This window comes from Rhagoletis zephyria, unplaced genomic scaffold (assembly GCF_001687245.7).
Source record: "Rhagoletis zephyria isolate East Lansing unplaced genomic scaffold, Rhagoletis_zephyria_1.1 Rzeph_scaffold_01511, whole genome shotgun sequence".
Classification (NCBI taxonomy): domain Eukaryota; kingdom Metazoa; phylum Arthropoda; class Insecta; order Diptera; family Tephritidae; genus Rhagoletis; species Rhagoletis zephyria.
This window is the reverse complement of record NW_016158595.1, coordinates 42,340-59,660: the sequence shown is the minus strand read 5'-3', so window position 1 is coordinate 59,660 and position 17,321 is coordinate 42,340. Positions and strand designations below refer to the sequence as shown.

At 42.0% G+C, this 17,321-nt stretch overlaps 2 protein-coding genes across 3 annotated transcripts; both read left to right on the top strand.

Moving 5' to 3' along the window:
• The first annotated feature begins 4,805 nt into the window (after positions 1-4,805).
• Positions 4,806-8,163, top strand: LOC108364258 (uncharacterized). Of its 2 annotated transcripts, XM_017617856.1 has the most exons (6): positions 4,806-5,031; positions 5,089-6,361; positions 6,435-6,651; positions 6,864-7,052; positions 7,117-7,338; positions 7,632-8,163. In XM_017617856.1, the coding sequence occupies exons 3-6, from the start codon at positions 6,436-6,438 to the stop codon at positions 7,725-7,727; spliced, it is 723 nt and encodes a 240-aa protein (XP_017473345.1). In that variant the 5' UTR covers positions 4,806-5,031; positions 5,089-6,361; position 6,435; the 3' UTR covers positions 7,728-8,163. The 2 variants fall into 2 exon arrangements, with proteins under 2 accessions (XP_017473345.1, XP_017473344.1); XM_017617855.1 differs by lacking the exons at positions 4,806-5,031; positions 5,089-6,361 and having other exon boundaries at positions 6,382-6,651.
• A 4,545-nt stretch (positions 8,164-12,708) lies between these two features.
• LOC108364257 (uncharacterized) lies at positions 12,709-13,719 on the top strand. Its single transcript, XM_017617854.1, has one exon. The coding sequence runs from the start codon at positions 12,709-12,711 to the stop codon at positions 13,717-13,719; it is 1,011 nt and encodes a 336-aa protein (XP_017473343.1).
• Positions 13,720-17,321: the final 3,602 nt, after the last annotated feature.

The following is a 17,321-nucleotide window of genomic DNA, read 5'->3' as shown; positions in this document are numbered from 1 at the left end:
ATATATTTTATCTCGATGAGTTCCTGCATGAAGTCATTGTAGCGCAGGCGTAAGTCTTCATCTCGTGCAAGTCTTCTCTCAATAGTAGGTTTCGTACAGCATTATTTCATCACGCATCACACCGAGCAGTGTCGTCTTATCGAATCAGACATCGACCGCAAGGATACCATCCTATTTATTATGTCGGGGTATTGCTATCCGAAGATCAAAAATAGCGTTCAAAGCATCATTATGCGTGGTTGTGAGAACTCCGCTTATTCAGATCGTACTGGACCTTTGCACCTTTTTGAGAAGCCTGAGGTTGACGTCTTTATCTAACGAATGCCACCACACGATCACCCCATACAGGAGGATTGATCTGACGACTGCTATAAATATCGACAGATCCGGGGACGGAGACCCCTATCTCTTGCCTATGATCCTTTTACAAGTATAGAGGGCTTCGGAAGCCTTCTCATAACGCTGAACTATATTATCCTTCCAGCTCAGTTTCTTATCTAAAATAACGTCAAGAAATTTTCCTTTTGTAGCGAGACCTAACCGCTCCACTTTGCTTAAGCTGGCGCTTTGGCCACAGAAGGTAGACCACTTAGATGCATCCCGAGGCTTTCGCTGCATCGGCTCACATAGCATTTGAGGAAACTTTCCCCTGAAATCGATCGCAGTGTCGTCGACGTATGCAATGACTTTTTCTCTCCCCCCCCTACCCCCAATCCGTTCCACAAAAGAGCGTGTTGACGGTCAGGTTCCACAGAGGTGGAGAAATAACAACTCTTGGGGAGTGCTCCTCGTCACAAGCCTCGACATCTTGCACGCTCCCAGCCTCGCCCTCACCACTCTGCAGCAGAGTAGATGACCGATAAACTCCGTCAGTGAGTTATCCACTCCTAGGGCCCTCGAGGCGTCAGTAATAGCCTCCGGAAGTATGTTGTTGAAAGCGCCTTCAATATCCAAGAAGGCTGCGAGATAAAAGTCCTTAATGCTGAAGGACTTCTCGATATAGGCGACCAGACTATGAAGTGCGGTCTCCGTCGATTTACCTTTACGGTACGCATGTTGGTTAGGAGTCAGTCGACGACTGTCAATGGTCTCAGAAAGAAAGCTGCTAACAATCCCTTCAAGCGTCTTATGCGCAAAGAAGGAAAGGCTGATAGGCCTAAGTTCCTTTGGGTTAGTATGTGAGGCCTTTCAGGCCTTTGAAATAAAGTCGACCGTGACATTTCTCCATACCGACGGTATGTGATTAAACTTGAAACAGGCCTTCAAAATACTTAGAAGCCATTTCGCAGACACATCCAGTATCTTAATTAGTCGTGCAGGTATTATACCATCTGGTCCTGCTGTTTTAAATGGTTTCAAGCTCTGTATTGCCCATCTGACTCTTTCTTCCGAGATGGATATGTTCACTGCGTAGGAAGAAGTTAGGGAAGGGGAGTTTTCCCTTAGAGGTATGTTCCCAGGAAAATGGGTATCTAGAAGCAGCTCAAGGGTTTCCTTTCCCGTAGAGGTCCAGGATCCATCCTGCTCTTGTAAAAAACCTATCGGGCTGGGAGATCTGGAAAGAATTTTCCGTAGCCTGGCAGCTTCGGAAACACCTTCGATGCCACCATAGAAAACTCTCCACGAAGAGATCTCTTTGCATCCCTCAGAGCTTTTTTATAGGCCCGGAGTAAGCGCTTGTACTCCTGACATTCAAGCTCACATCTAAGCCTTTTGGCCTTATTGAATTGCTTCCTGCAAGATTTGCGAAGCGTGCTTAACTCCCACGACCACCAGTGGGGTTTACGTTTGCCAGAGCACACCCCACCTAGGGCCTCTGAGCAGGTCGAGGTAAATACGTTGACCATGTTTTCTAGATCCTCAGTACATTCAGGTTCTATGGGGACTAAGCTAGAAAGTTTGTCTTCAAGTAGCTGTTTATAGCAGCTCCGATCAGTGTTTTTTTAAGTTTTTGCTTAGTGTTCGGCTAGTTGGAGAGAAATTCAATACTATTTCAATATAGCGATAGTCATAGAAGGAGTGTTCATCTAAAACCCGCCAACCCTCGACCATCTCGGTTAAGCTTTCACTGCATAGAGTTATGTCTAATACTTCCTTACGGTTTTTAGTAATGAACGTGGGCTCCCTACCTTTGTTGCATATAAGTAGGTTAGTTGTTAAGAGGTAGTTGAAAAGTGACTCACCCCGATCATTTATATCTATGCTGCCCCACTGGACGTGGTGGGCATTCGCATCACTTCCAATCAAATTGTGACCGTTTTCATACTTCAAGTACACCGTTCCGCACCGTTGCTTGAGGAGGGTGCTCTGATGTTGTCGCGACGTCACCATCACTATAATTAGCTAAAAGAAAGATATTTAAATCCGCTTTTGCCAAAATGCAGACTACAATTTTACCATTACCACGCTCAGAAAACACCTCAAAACCCCTGAGTTGCAAACGTACTGTTCCTGTCGCCTTTGGACAGATGACATAGAAGAGCAGCCGATGCTGCTTTAGACTTGTGGAGGTTGATCTGCAGTACTCTCATCTGAGTTATCTGCCACCCCCTCCATGGCTACGACAGTTACGTCAGCCTCGCACTCCCCGTCCCTGTAAAGCAGTTCGTCCTCCGCAAAAACCCTACGCATTGTCAATGCGTAGCTCGATTGTAAGGAGTAATTTCTCTCGGCGTCGGAGAGCTTCAGCTTCGGCTCCGGGTCGGGTGCCTCAATGTCCACATCCATTGCTACACCTGAACTGGAGGCGTGCTGAGCGTCCCCGCGATAGACTCTTATTATGACCTCATCGCGGCCATATTACACTAGGCCTTGCCGCCTCTCCAGGAGCTCAAGTGACTCTTTATTTAGGGACAAAACCACTTGTCTTGGAGGGCCATCAGCGTCCTCGACTCGGAGGACCCTCCAATCACTCGTCGGAAGGGCCGGGTTCATCAATTGAAGCATCTTAAGTATGCTCTCTGGTGCCGGCGGTACCCAAGCCCTTGCTCTTGGTCTAACTAGAATGTCCTTCCAGTCTACAACCTCCAACCTAACCCCTGGATAGACAGAGACTATCTTTGCATTATACAGCGCCACCGATCTCGGGTCCTCACAGGCGACCACTTTTACGTGGCCCTGGCACCAACCAGCGTCTTTGCAAGCTAGAGGGGTTCCGGTGTTCTCCAGCAGAACATCAAAAATTACAATCGCCAAGGCTGCCTTCATACACCTCCACTGGTCCTTCGGTATGGACCCGAGCTCGTAGCCTCGGTCCAAAACCCCTATGAGGACTCGGTCCTTCGCAACCTCTTCAAAGCTGGGTCTGCCCATCCAGGAGTGTGGTTTTTCCTCCACCGACCTTTGTCGCTTTGACGGAGGTACCCGGTTTCCCACCGAAGCCCCGCGAGTGACCTGGAAGTTGGGTAGTAGAGATTTCGCCCTTTCCACCGCTTCCTTCGCGCTCTGGGGCAAGGTGTCCAACGAGACCCCGCTCAGACTCGTTTTCCTTGGTGGCGTGGCCCATAGTTTTCATTTTTCCACGCCTCCGGTGACTTCTTTTGTGGCCACTTGTCGCCCTAATCCACTCTGGGCAGGCCGTGAGGCCTCTGCTTTTGTGGATTTGGACTTCGCAGCCGTGCCGGCGTTTGATAGGCCCCAGCGCCCAAAACCGCAGATTGATGTGCTGTTTCCAACACAATAGTTGCGTTCCAGATGCTTCACGATATTCACGAAATTCACGATTTGCAGGAACAGCTGTTTTCCCCATTAATAAACCTTATGGGAGGTGGTCATCTGGAACGACTTCCTGTAAAAACCTGCAAATCGTGAAGCATCTGGAACGCAACTAATCCCTGCAGCCTTGCTGGTGCTAAGTCCCACCATGACACCCGTAGTCACTGGCCGGCGTGAAGTGTCCCCACATTCAGCCCGGACGAGCCCCTTCTTGAGCGAAGTGGCGCATTTGGCGCTTGCGCCTGCGGAGTTTTTCCCGATTTGGGGAAGATGAAACTTTTAATTTGTTCGGCGCTTGCGCCAAAGTTAAATTACCTCAATTGTTGGGTTGTTTTTTGGTTTTGTTGTGATTCATCTTGCTTGTACGACCACCTGCTCGACGAGGCAGGCAGTGGTCTGCGTATTGCGTGGGGAAATCATGCCCCTTGCCGCAGTAAGGCCACCGTTACTCCCTGAGGCGGCCCGGTGTCAGGTAGGCGCCGTGCAAATACAGCCGGTCTGTTAAACCCCCTGGCTGCAAACGATTCAATGGGCACGGTGTCGTGTAATACCCTGGATTAGGGGGGAGGAGATGGGTTGTAGGGATGGGAAAAATAAGGAGGGATGAGGGCAGGGGTAATCGTTGGTGCGGTAATCTCCACATAGGAAACTGTGTAAGCTCGTGTCTTACACAGGTTCTCATGCGGAGCCTCCCTATTAGTTCATGCTGATATAGGAGCGCCTAAAGGGGGGATACCAACATCGATGAGGAACAAATGAGTAATTCGCTCTCAAAATTTTGTATGGCGAGTTACGTAATTCGAAGGATAATTGGAGTTCGAATTACGAATGAGAGAGCGAACTACGTAATTGGGGCGTCGCACACTGGGGCCGCCCCATATAAACGGGTGCTCAAAATTTTGAAATCCTTTTGTTTCCATTAGACTCGCTTGGACTTCTATTTAAGAGTAAATTTTTAACGTCTTAACCCATTCTTGATCTTGCATTAACCCATTGGTGACCCAGTTTTCTGTAATGTCTTAATGTTAATGCTAATGTTAAGTTAATTTGATTTTATTATAATGGAAATTATGAATAATTTAACCCATTTACAGCTTTGACTTAACGCATTGACGACCATATTTGTTCAAGAGTTACAGTAAGGTATTGATCAAATGCAACGTTGGGTATCGTTAGTACTACAGGAACATACCTACATTCGGCTCTGCTCATCAGTACCCGCTGAATGCACCAATACAACCAACATTAGTTCATTTTTGCAATGTCATCGCTTAACACACATATTATGTATGATGTACTTAGGAGTAGAACACATATGTATGTATTTTGCTCATACACTTCTGTATGTATATAAGGAGTATCTGGTGATCTTAGGGTAGAATATTCAAGAACGTGAATCAAGAAACAAGTGAAAGACACTTACTCGACTTATTTGGGACAATGTGGTTTTCTACTTTGCCGAATCACCCAGCGGAATCGCAGAAGACCCTTCTTCGAGTTGTCGACACCGTCAAAATGTTATGCGAGTGCTAGCTGTAATGGATCTTCCAGTAACTCAATGGGATGCACTCACAGTGCCACTTCAGCTGCCCAAGCTACCAACTACCACGCGGTATGAGTGGGGCATGGTCTCCAGACTAACAACATTCCCAATTTGCATGACTTATGAAGTCATTGAGAAGCGCACAAACAATTTGCTTCAGGCGGCTTCTAATGTAGCAACGACGCATCGACAACCAGCAACACGGTCTCTCAAGGCACATGTAGCAGCCGTTAATTCAACTCAAGCTTCCCGTTCAAGCACCTTCCGGTAACAGAGCCCTGGGACACCGTGAAGCGGCTCTCACTGTGCTTCAATTGCCTCAGCGTCGACCATGGGGCGCGAGATTGCCCGTCGCGGGATTGTATACGCAGCCATCACCGGCACCACACCTTTCTCTGCAGAGAAGAAGATGCAGTCAGTGCACCAGCAGCCGAAGTAGCGAACACATCAGCAGTGTCGACTCGTAATTCTAAGTAATGATAGTCAGAGACGGTTCGGTCTTTTCTAGTCCACGATGACTGGACCGTTTTACTAGCCACAGCAAAGGTTCGTCTTGTGGATCATAATGGACAACAACACCCTTGTCGTGCCCTCTGCGATATGGGTTCCCAGGTGATTCTTTAACTAAACGTATGGGTCTCCGTAGAAAACCAGTTGAGGTCCGAATCGAAGGCATCGGTTCCAGAACCGCGGTCTATACCAGAGGCAATGTGACTCTTAAGATGCAGGCTACAATTGACAGTGACACTGAGTTCAAACTGGAGGCGTATGTTGTGCCGATGATAACCTCAACTACACCAAGCGCAACGATCGATCCGGCAGCCTGTAGTGCGATTCACTATCTTTTAGCGATGCGATTGTCGGATTATTACTTTACGATTTTTGATGTTTGCAGTAACGATCTTGCGATTCCCTAACTTATTCTTAATGACACTAAACAGCTGACTTTCACTTTTTATTTGAATTGATAGCACGTGGCACCTCTGTGAAATGAAATGTCAAATTTTACGAAGAGCACAAAGAGGAATACGAAAAAACAATTATATTTGTGTTCGCCGCCAATTTAAATTGTCTGTTCGACAAAATTTAAGATTTTTGAAAGATGTAAGTATTATAAAAGAGAATATACACATTTTAAACTATGATTTATGCATAAATATGTTTACTATCGATTAAGAATGAGTTCAACAAGCCAATGTGCAGCAAAGAGGAGCCGCGCTTCAGGCGAGCAAATTGAAAGACTGCTGGACTACTTATCGGAGTGCCCGGGACTAGCAGCGGGCAAATTCCAAAAGATACACGGTAAGTCTGAGAGCGACAGGAATTGGAGTGAGCTGGCGGCAAATCTAAATATCATCGGCGGAGCTGTGAAGACTGTCGAACAATGGCAAACAGTAAGTATATGTTTTGGAATTATTTGACGAGGAGCTGGGAAACTGTTCAGTAATTTGCCTAATGATTTCGGGCTTGTGTGCCCGAACAGGTGACCCGACCCAAACAATTTTGACACACGCTTATATTGAAGGGTACACACTTTATTCTAAAAACAGTGGGCAAATAACTAAACATTTCCCAGAATCTGCGATACAACATTTTTTTTAAACAGGTGTGGCGCGATCTGAAAAGCCGTACAAGTGTCAGGGTACGGGACAGGAAGAGGCAGCAAGCGTTAACCGGCAACCGGCCGGTTAATCAAGAGCCCATAACAGAGGTTGAGAGACGAGTTATGGCGCTCATCGGCAGCGAGTACATTGCGGGCAATGGAAGAGTTGTCGAAAATGTGCCTATGAAAGAGGTAATATGGAGTCAGGTGATATTTTGGATTCCTCATTTCTAAAGCTTTTTATATTCCTCAATAGAATTGGCAATTGCGTTTGGAGGATGGAGACGATAGTGTTGCCTCCGTACTATCGACTACCACAGCAGCTGACGATGGCGAGGTGATGTGTGCGACACCCCGTATTCCTGCTAAAAGGACTGCGCGTATGAGTCTAAAAAGGAAGCGAGAAGATGAGGAGAACGAGAAGGAGATGCAGGGCAAGTTCTTGGAAGTGTCCAGCAAGCAAGCAGATGCTTTAAAGGTAAATTCTCATTAAAACGATTAATGTCTGGGCGTCCACTACTAGGTATAATGTACGATTCACGTTTTTATTAAAACTAAGAAATATTTTTTATCAGACTTAATCTGAATATTGTGAGAGCGTTTGTAGAATCAATATTACCTCTTCCACACTCAGTGACCAATAATATATGTGCATAAAAGTCGAATGTATTGTACCATAGTAAACTTAACCTCCAGACTTTACTAGTCGTTCTTTACGAATACGAATAAAATGCAAAAATATTATTGACTTTTGCATTTTTGGTTTTTTAGCTGCTAGCTGAATGTAGTGCCGCCAATACAGAAACCAACAAATTGATGATTGAGGCGTTCAACAGATTGGTGGACGTCATTAGCTCCTGGACTTAAAATTTTTATGTATATTTTTAATTTAAGCTACATTAGCATTAACTATTTTAACTTATAGTATATACACCTATAACCAAAAAAATATGTTAGCGAAATTTGATTCAGTTATTTCTATTTCACTTTAGTTTATTTAATGTTGATTAATTTTTTATAAAGTATAGCTCATTGTTTGACAAAAACCAAATGAATCTAAACTTTACACTTTGTATAAACAAAAAAAAACGTAGCAAATGTTCATCAACATTTGAAACTTTTTAATCAGACTTTCTAGAAAAGTTTTCGGTATACAGTTTTACAGACTTATAAATTTTAGTATTATAATGTGTAAATTTGAAGTGGCTTAAAAGTCGCATTGATTTTTGATCATTATTTTGCTGATGGCGTTATGAATTTTCTTCCATATGAAGTATGCTATTTTATTTATATGGAAGAAAACGCAAAAAAGTACTAAAATTAAAACGTTTATATTGAACGTTTTAAACATTTTCAAGGGTTAAAACTCGTCTCCAGTGGGTTTCTGGGGTTGCTGATTACGAATCTGATGTCAGATTTTCAAAATTCAAAATGATGGATTCAAAATGGCGACCAACTTTAAAAAATGATTGGATTTGTTTGAAACTCTTAACCGCCATTTTGAATTTTGAAAATCTGACATCAGATTCCTAATCGGCAACCCCAGAAACCCCCTGGTAACAAGTTCCAACCCATGACAATGCGTAAATCGTTCAGTATCAACGTTTTAATTTTACTAGTGTCTTTTCGAGAGCATATTTTCGGGAACTAGGCCCATTCTAACAGTCCAAGACAGGTATGTGATTAAGGGAGTGTTCCCCAATAATACCAAAGTAATTATATCTAAAAAACAAATTTTTAGCTGCATTTTAACATGCCAAGAAAATAAAAAAATTGAGGACATCAGCAATTTTATAAAAAACCGACCAGCGCGACCTCTAAGAAAACTTTTTTTTCAAAAAAAAAAAACCGTTTTTCTTTTTTTATCACAAATAACAATAATTTGGGTAGCGTTTATGAATTTCCAAAAAAAAAAATTTTTGAACCACTCTAATGTATACATTCAGTGACTCAAGTATAAATTGGGTCGGGGAATTTTATGAAGTTTAGGCTATTTTACTTTTGTTTATTTAATGTTTGTTATTTCTTTATGAAAGCATAGCTGGTTGCCAAATAAAAACCATATAAATTCAAATTGCAGACTTTGTGCAAAAATTATGAATATTCTGCAAAGTTTCGCCAAATTTTCTAAACTTCTTAATTAGAATCTTTAGTCTTTAGTTTAGAAAGTCTGTAATTTGGATTTATATATATGGTTTTTGTTTGGTAATGAGCTATGCTTTCATAAAGAAATACCAAACATTTAATAAACCAAAGCAAAATAGCCTAAACTTCATAAAATGTCCCGACCCAATTTATACTTCAGTCACTGAATGTATTCTGTATACATATTGAGGCTGATCTCAAATTCAAATATATGTATGTATGTACCTAAAGAAAATTTAATTAAAAGTAAGACTGAATTTTAAAATAATAAAACGCTATATTTACATGAAACTATTCTTATTATTCCATTGGAAGTTTTTACAGGTAGATACCATTTGAATATTTGGCTTAGGTAAAAAAATTAGCGATCAGTCGGTCCTGTACGCGTTTTGCTATTGAGGATGGGGTATCCAGATTTACCCAAATGTTTTCCGCTGAAGGCTCTGAAAAGAAACCATCGGTGTCCGAAAAAACATCATTGAACTCGTTCGTTTGCTCGTCCAAACGAATGTTGTGCAGTACAGCGCACGCACTGACTATTCTTCTAGCAAATCCTGGATCATATAAAAGAATCCTTTGCCGTGATAGACATCGCCAAGTTGCTTTAAGGACAACAAATAACCTCTCCACTATTACCTATTAAAAACATATTATGGTGACCATTTTCGACTGGTCGTTGCATTACTCTTCGTACTGCAGATGAGGTCCAAATAAATGAGTCGTGACGTGCTCCCGGATATCTAGCATTCACATTTAAAATTTTCAGATGTGGGTCACATATCTACATGCATACATACATATAAAAACAGGGCTCGAATCGTCACACACGATATCGTACTACTCGTCACGTAAAAACACATTTTTCGGATTGTCACATACGTGAACGTACTCTTTGCCCCATTCAGCTTATACTGCCTGACGTATCACGTATTTTTCCTTCGTATCGTTTTCAATCCGTGAACGGATGTTACGATTCGAGCCCAGGTTTTATAATTTTTAATCTTTTATAAAATTTCCCTCTTACCATTTGTACATTTATTGAGTGGTAACCATGGTGGTTTACATAAGCCTCCTCATGGTTCTTCGGGCTCAAAATAGCGATATGAGAGCAGTCGATAGCCCCAATAGAACCTGCAACGAAAGGTGAGGAGGCGGAAGCGAAAATTTCCTTTGCGGCTTGCCGCTCCGCTTGCGTCATTGGAAATCGTCCCTTGGAGCAGAACATATTATGATAAATAGCATCCGTCACGCGGTGTATGGACCGGCTTATCGATGACTGGCTCATCGATATTCCCCACTGTTCTTACGGGCCGTTGGAAACATGCTGTCGCAAAAAATCGTAGGACCGCTAGAACCTATCCAAGCACAATGGAAAAGTATTTAAAATTGCATTAAAACTAAAAAGTTTTGTAAGTTACCTGTTTTTCCGTCTTTATTGCGGTTACTCTTGAACCTCTTAGATGCCCATCAAGCTGCCAAACTAGGTCATCTGCCAAGTTTGGACTTAAGCAATACAATTTCTTGAACTCCGTTGGTCCTAAATTAAATGGGTTGTCCACATTTCTCAACACACTTCGATCCACTGTTGGAGGACAAAATTCCCGCTCGCTCCGAAATAGGGTGTATCCTAAGTACAAAAGCCATTTTTAAAACAAAGTGCAACTAAAAACTTGAAATTTCGATTATGTTAACGACACAAAAATTTTTGTCGAGAACTTAGCCACAATCGAAACGTTCACGATAACAGCTGATTTTGTCAAAGCGAATTTCGTTAGAAAAACGTTTAATGAATAGCAAAATCGATAAAATTTACTTTTAGCTAACTTAACGATGCGAAAAACGTTAAAGTAGCGTAGTGAATTGCACTACTGGACTCATTTGCAGGATTTGCCGCTGGCGGACCCTACGTTTGGTAGCCCGAGTCGGGTGGATTTGCTTCTCGGTGCTGAGGTGCTTAAGGATCTCTTGCTGGAAGGCTTAATTCGGGGATCTGCAGAACAGCCTTGCGCCTTGAATACACGGCTTGGTTGGGTAGTGTTTGGGCCAGCTCATGGTAGTTCAACACTATCCGCAAAGCTCACATCGCATGCTGTCAAACGCGTCAACGAACAACGACTCGACAAACTACTTCGAAGCTTCTGGGACCTCGAAGAGCCAGCCGTTGCATCAGAAACTCGAGAAGATGACTGTGAAAGGGTATTCACCAACACATTTACACGCGCAACGGATGGCCGATATCAGGTGCAGATCATATTTAAACCAGATGCACCCATCATTGGCGATTCATACCAATCTGCAGAACGTCAGTTCCGACAATTGGAACGGAGATTAGCGAACGACGCTGATCTACGCGAGCAATATACGGCTTTCATGAGGGAGTACATAGCTCGAATGGCGTATCACTGAACGACGTGCAATTCTCGGGCCCACAGCTACACCCAAACTTGGTCGACATTCTTCACCGTTTTCGCAAATTCAGCGTAGCCATCACTGCAGACGTGAAGAAGATGTTCCGTCAAGTCTTGGTCGACCAACGTCATAGAAAATGGAAAAAAATTCTTTGGCGTGAGGCTTCAGACGTTCCTCTCCAAATATACGAGTTGACAACGGTGACGTATGGAATGGCTTGTAGTCCATTTAATGCGGTACGAGCGCTGCGTCAATGTGCGCAGGACAATTGTAAGACCATCAGTGACCCCAGCCTGGCTGCCGCAGCGCAACATAGCATCCTTTATAATTTTTACGGGGACGACTATCAGGACAGTGTCGACACGTCCGAACTAGCAATCACACGGGCACAAGATGTGGAGACCATCTTGAAGCAAGGTCAATTTGTGTTGGGGAAATGGAACTCCAACTGCTCACACACGCTTGCTACCATCACTGGTTCAACAATGTCTGCATCCGAGCTGGAGTTGAACGATTCAGCGACGAAGGTACTAGGTTTGCATTGGGATCCGTTGCATGACGAGCTCTTCTTCAAGGTACGGGGTTTCGACGAGTCAGCGATGCCTACCAAACGGACAGTGCTTAGCGACGTAGCTAGATTGTATGATCCGACTGGCTTATTGGCACCAGTTGTCATTGTAGCAAAACTCTTTATTCAGGATCTGTGGAAGGCGGGATTGCAGTGGAATTCAGCACTCCCACCTGACCTGCTCAATGCTTGGTTAATATTCCGCAACGGGTTAGCTAGGCATGCGTTCAGATTCGATGGTGAGGCTCTATGGTTTCTGTGATGCTAGTCGTAAGGCATATGCAGCTGCGGTGTATGTCCAAACAGTGGATCACAATGGCAATTCAGGTGCAGTTCTGGTTGCTGCAAAGACCAAGGTCGCTGCAGTCAAGGAAGTGACCATTCCACGCCTTGAGCTATGTGGTGCCCACCTACTTACAATCACTATGAACCACGTCCGTCAGGCTCTTGACCTACAATATGTCCCTTGCATATATTGGCGCGATTCAACTGTTGAATTATGTTGGATCCGCAATGCACTTTCTGCTTTCGAACAGTACGTTTCGAATCGAGTCGCTTTCATCCAGGCCAATTCTGATGTATATTCCTGGAACCATATCGGAGCTTAATCCGGCGGATTGCGCAAGCAGGGGCTTGGCGCCATCTGGTCTAGAAAGTCATCGACTTTGGTGGGCCGGACCGACATGCATCCATCAACACACAACCGTAGGATCGTAACCAGTCACGATGACGGAGGAAGATCATCACATTTTTAGATCCGAATCTCGCCCTTTGTATACGCTAGTATCTCGTGTTGACTGCCAGTGGCTCATGACATCAGTTGACGGTTATCGTGTACCTCGCATAGAGAGATTTAGCACGTTGGGACATCTTCTCAAAACCACGGCGCGGCTTAGACGCATACTACCGTTATTTCGAGGCAACAGAGGGGTTGTGGTCTCCGCCGAAGAGCAGAACTTGGCGCTGGTCTTACACATTCGTCAGGCACAAGGTAATACTTTCAAACAGGATATTAAAGCACTTGTATCTAATTCCGGAATTGAGGGTCGCAGTCCACTTCTACCCCTAAACCCGTTTCTGGATGAAAATCGAATATTGAGAGTAGGGGGCCGACTAACCAACGCTGACATGAGTAACGATCAGCGACACCAAATCATAACAGATGCTCCAGTTTCTCCGACAACGCTTTTGGCTCATATGTGCGCGGGACCAGGTAAAATCTTACATCTGGAGGTGCACCGTATGTTGAAGACATCTGCAAATTACGCAGCGGCAACAGATGGCGTCGTTACCAAAGCAGCGTGTCCTTGTTGCACCACCATTTTACCGCAGTGGCTTGGATTACTGTGGCCCCTTCCGAGTTGGCAGCAAGCGCTCAGCAGTTACGACAAAAACTTATGCAGCCATTTTCTTTGTATGGCATCGCGTGCAGTTCATATTGAGCTGGCCGAGGACTTGAGTACACAAGCATTTATAAACGTGTACGACCGCTTCGTGAGTCGACGAGGCATCTGCGCTACCTTATACAGCGATAATGGTAGTCAGTTTATTGGTGCGAATCGACAACTGCAGGAGGATTTACAGGCATGGGTGAATGTGTATTCACAACACCTGGTGGCTGTAGGAACCCACTGGAAGTTTATTACACCATCGTCACCTCATCACGGTGGCCTTTGGGAAGCAGCGGTGCGTTCTGCCAAAAAGCATCTCACGGCCATTGCTTGCTTTATACGATGACCCAGCCGGTGGTGTAGCGCTCACTCCGGGTGATTTCATTATTGGCCGCCCGTTGAATTGTCGTTCGGAACCTCTATTACCAGAAGTTCCAGAAAATCGTTTGCATTATTGGCAACGTCTTCAACGAATGCTGGAGCACTTTTGGTGTCGCTGGCAAAGCGAATACCTAAATTCCCTTCAGTCTCGCAGTAAATGGACTAGACCGGAGCCAAACATTCAGCGTGACGACGTCGTCCTCATCCGGAATGGGAATCTCCCCCCCCCCAACATTTTGGCGCATAGAAAGGGTCATTGACGTGCATCTGGGCAGTGATGGTTTGGTTCGCGTGGTCACCATCGAATACAATTCTAACCAGAAAACCTCGAACGGACTTTTTACCAAACACCGATGTCAGCGGCCGTACAGAAATTATGACAATTAACAGGCCCATCTGAAGAATTACTGAACCGCACGGGTTCATCCGGGCAGGATATTCAAGAGTTACAGTAAGGTATTGGGCATCGTTAGTACAGGAACATACCTACATTCAGCTCTGCTCATCAACACCCGCTGAATGCACCAATACAACCAACATTAGTTCATTTTTGCAATGTCATCGCTTAACATACATATTATGCGTATTATCATTGTTCTCGCTCTAGCGTGAGACGTTTTTGTAGCTGATGTACTTAGGAGTAGAACACATATGTAAGTATTTTGCCCATATACTTCTGTATGTATATAAGGAGTATCTGGTGATCTTAGGGTATAATATTCAAGAACGTGAATCAATAAAGAAGTGAAAGACACTTACTCGACTTATTTGGGACAACGTGGTTTTCTACTTTGCCGAACTCATTCCCAAACAATATTTTAACCCATTAGTGGCCAATTTTTTATAGTCTTTTCCGAGCTCATTTCATTAAAAATAGGTAAGTTTAGGTTACAATATAATCAGGAAGAATAAGTCCTTTCGATTCGAGGATAGCTTTATCAATGAATTCGCAATACTTAGAACTAAGTCAAAAGCGATAAATTGTAATAACAGTAACAAAGTGTGTATTTGTTGTAATCACTAGGAAAGAGCATGAAACAGGGGAAGTCATGTATAGAGTTCAGTTAAATAGTAAAAAATAGGAGATAGATGCAAAAGTTTACGTTTCAATGTAAAACATAATCGAATATGTGCATGGTTAAAATAAAGTTGAAAAAATAATAATTTCAGCTCTCTGACAGCACTTTTTAAGAAAAATGTGTCAAAAAAGTCTAAATTATTTTTAGTCTCTTCTTTGATTCGACTATGAATATGCCCCATTATGTTTTAAATTTAAAGAGATTTACAAATTAAGCATACAAACTATCGAAAAGCAAGTTATGTTTCTAATTAAAAACATTAATTAATTAAAAAATCAGCTATAAAATAAACAGTCAAAACTTTACAATATGTGGGTGTCGTATAGTTATGATAAGCACAATTAATAGGATTTTGAGTATGCAGTTTTGTAATCCATTTAATTACAGTACATTAAAGTGCCAGTTTGAAGTAGCAAGGACTTACGTTTTTCCATACGACGTATGATCGAAGGTTTTTTTTATATAAAGAAAATGAGCGACACCTTCACCAAAAAATTTCCAAAAATCAACGGTACGTCCTAGCTACAAAAATAAGTACACAAAATCTTTTTTAAATTTCCAATTAAAACATCGATATTTTTACGAAGTTTGAAACTTAGATTCATTTGGTTTTTGTTAAGGAATAATAATATTTTTGTATAAAAAAATTATAAAAAAATAGTCAAAATTTGTCAATATAGGGTGTCTTATAGTTATGATAAGCACTATATAATGAAAACTGTGACACTTATTCCTCACAGTGGGAATCTAAGTCCCATCCAATCCCCGTTAAACTATTATTATTCGCTTCAAGTTCTACTAACTCCATTACTTCAGCAATGAAAGATCTCCGGTTTGTGATCACGGGCAACAAGTGCGAGCAAGTAATCAGAGGATCTGATGAAACTAACAATCTATTAAAAACGTCTTCTAAATTGTTAGCGCGACTAGTTTTTCTACTATAGATCTCTCTAAAATTTTTAAAGTGCTTGTTCGAACTAAATCCGCTTCTCACTAAAGATTTTAAAGTCCTTGTTAGAACTAAATCCGCTTTTTATTCATTGAGCAACCTTAAAATAATAAACAGTTTAAGTTCAAAATGAAACAGAATCAAACTTAACCAGAAGTATATGGTTTTGTGTTTAATTAAAATCAAAGAGAACATTTTTAAAACCACAAATTTAAAAACGCTTTGTGCATTAAAAAAAAATGATTTTAAAAATTACACTTGCAAAAAATAGAGCTTAGTTTTTTTTTAAACATAATGGCCCATAGTCATAGTCGCAAGTTAAAACTCATTGGCCCGTAGTCATAGTCAAAATAAAGTCGACTTTAAAGTTAGTTGCAGCTTTTTTGACAGATATCCCATTGAAAATTATGTCAAAAAGCTGCAACTAACTTTAAAGTCGACTTTATTTTGACTATGACTACGGGCCATTCTTGTTAAAATACAGTTTTAAGTTTAGAATAGATTTTTAAGTTTTGTTAATCATAGACATCTTAGAAACAGTTTTTTTGTTAAGATGAGAGAGAACAGTGCTAACCATATGAAGAGAAAAAATTTACCCGGCAATATATAGAAATATGAGTACTTAAATTAGTTCACCCTGTGTCCGCTGCAGGATTGCGGATTTAGCAAGCCGTGAGTCGTGGGTTCGAATCCCACTGCCAGGGAACATTTTTTTACATCTTTGTTTTTCTTTTAAATATTATATAAATTTTTGTTATTTAATTATAGTTGTTCTGGCCTTTTAAATTAAAATTAAACTCCAAAAAATTTGATTAATAACGAAATAATTATATGACATACCATAAACAAAGAAAGATAATAAAACAAAATTTAACAAAATAAAATAAAGTAATGTTTATGTTAAAATAAAAATATAAAATAAAAGAAAATTGTTTGGAATCGCTCGGAGTGGGGACCGAACCTGGGTGCTATTGCGTTTACTACTTCAACTACAAAACAAAACTTAGAACTTTATTTTACCATTTTGTCCTCATTTTAAAGTTAAAATTCTGTTTTTGCCATAAAACGCATTTTAAGTTGACGGAGTTAAAATGGTGATTACAATAAAACACAATTTTAATCGTTAAAACCTTTTTCTAACTTCTCTATTGCTACGGCCCAATATTTTTTTTAAACATAAATCCAAAAAATATACCATGAAAATATATAAACTTCATTTTAGTTAATGTCGGCCGCTGTGATGTAGTGGTAAGCAGTGCGCGCTTCCACTCCACAACACCTGGGTTCAAGCCCTGGTCAAAGCAAAATCGCGAAAAAAATATAGAAAAAAGGTTTTTTCTTAACAGCGGTCGTCCCTCGGCAGGCAATGGCAAACCTCCGAGTGTATTTCTGCCATGAAAAAAACAGCTTCTCATAAAAATACAATCGCCGTTCGAGGTCGGCGTAAAACTGTAGGTCCCTCCGCTTTGTGTGACAGCATCAAGGCGCACGCCACAAAACGGAGGAGAAGCTCGGCCAAACACTAACATATGTGTAAGC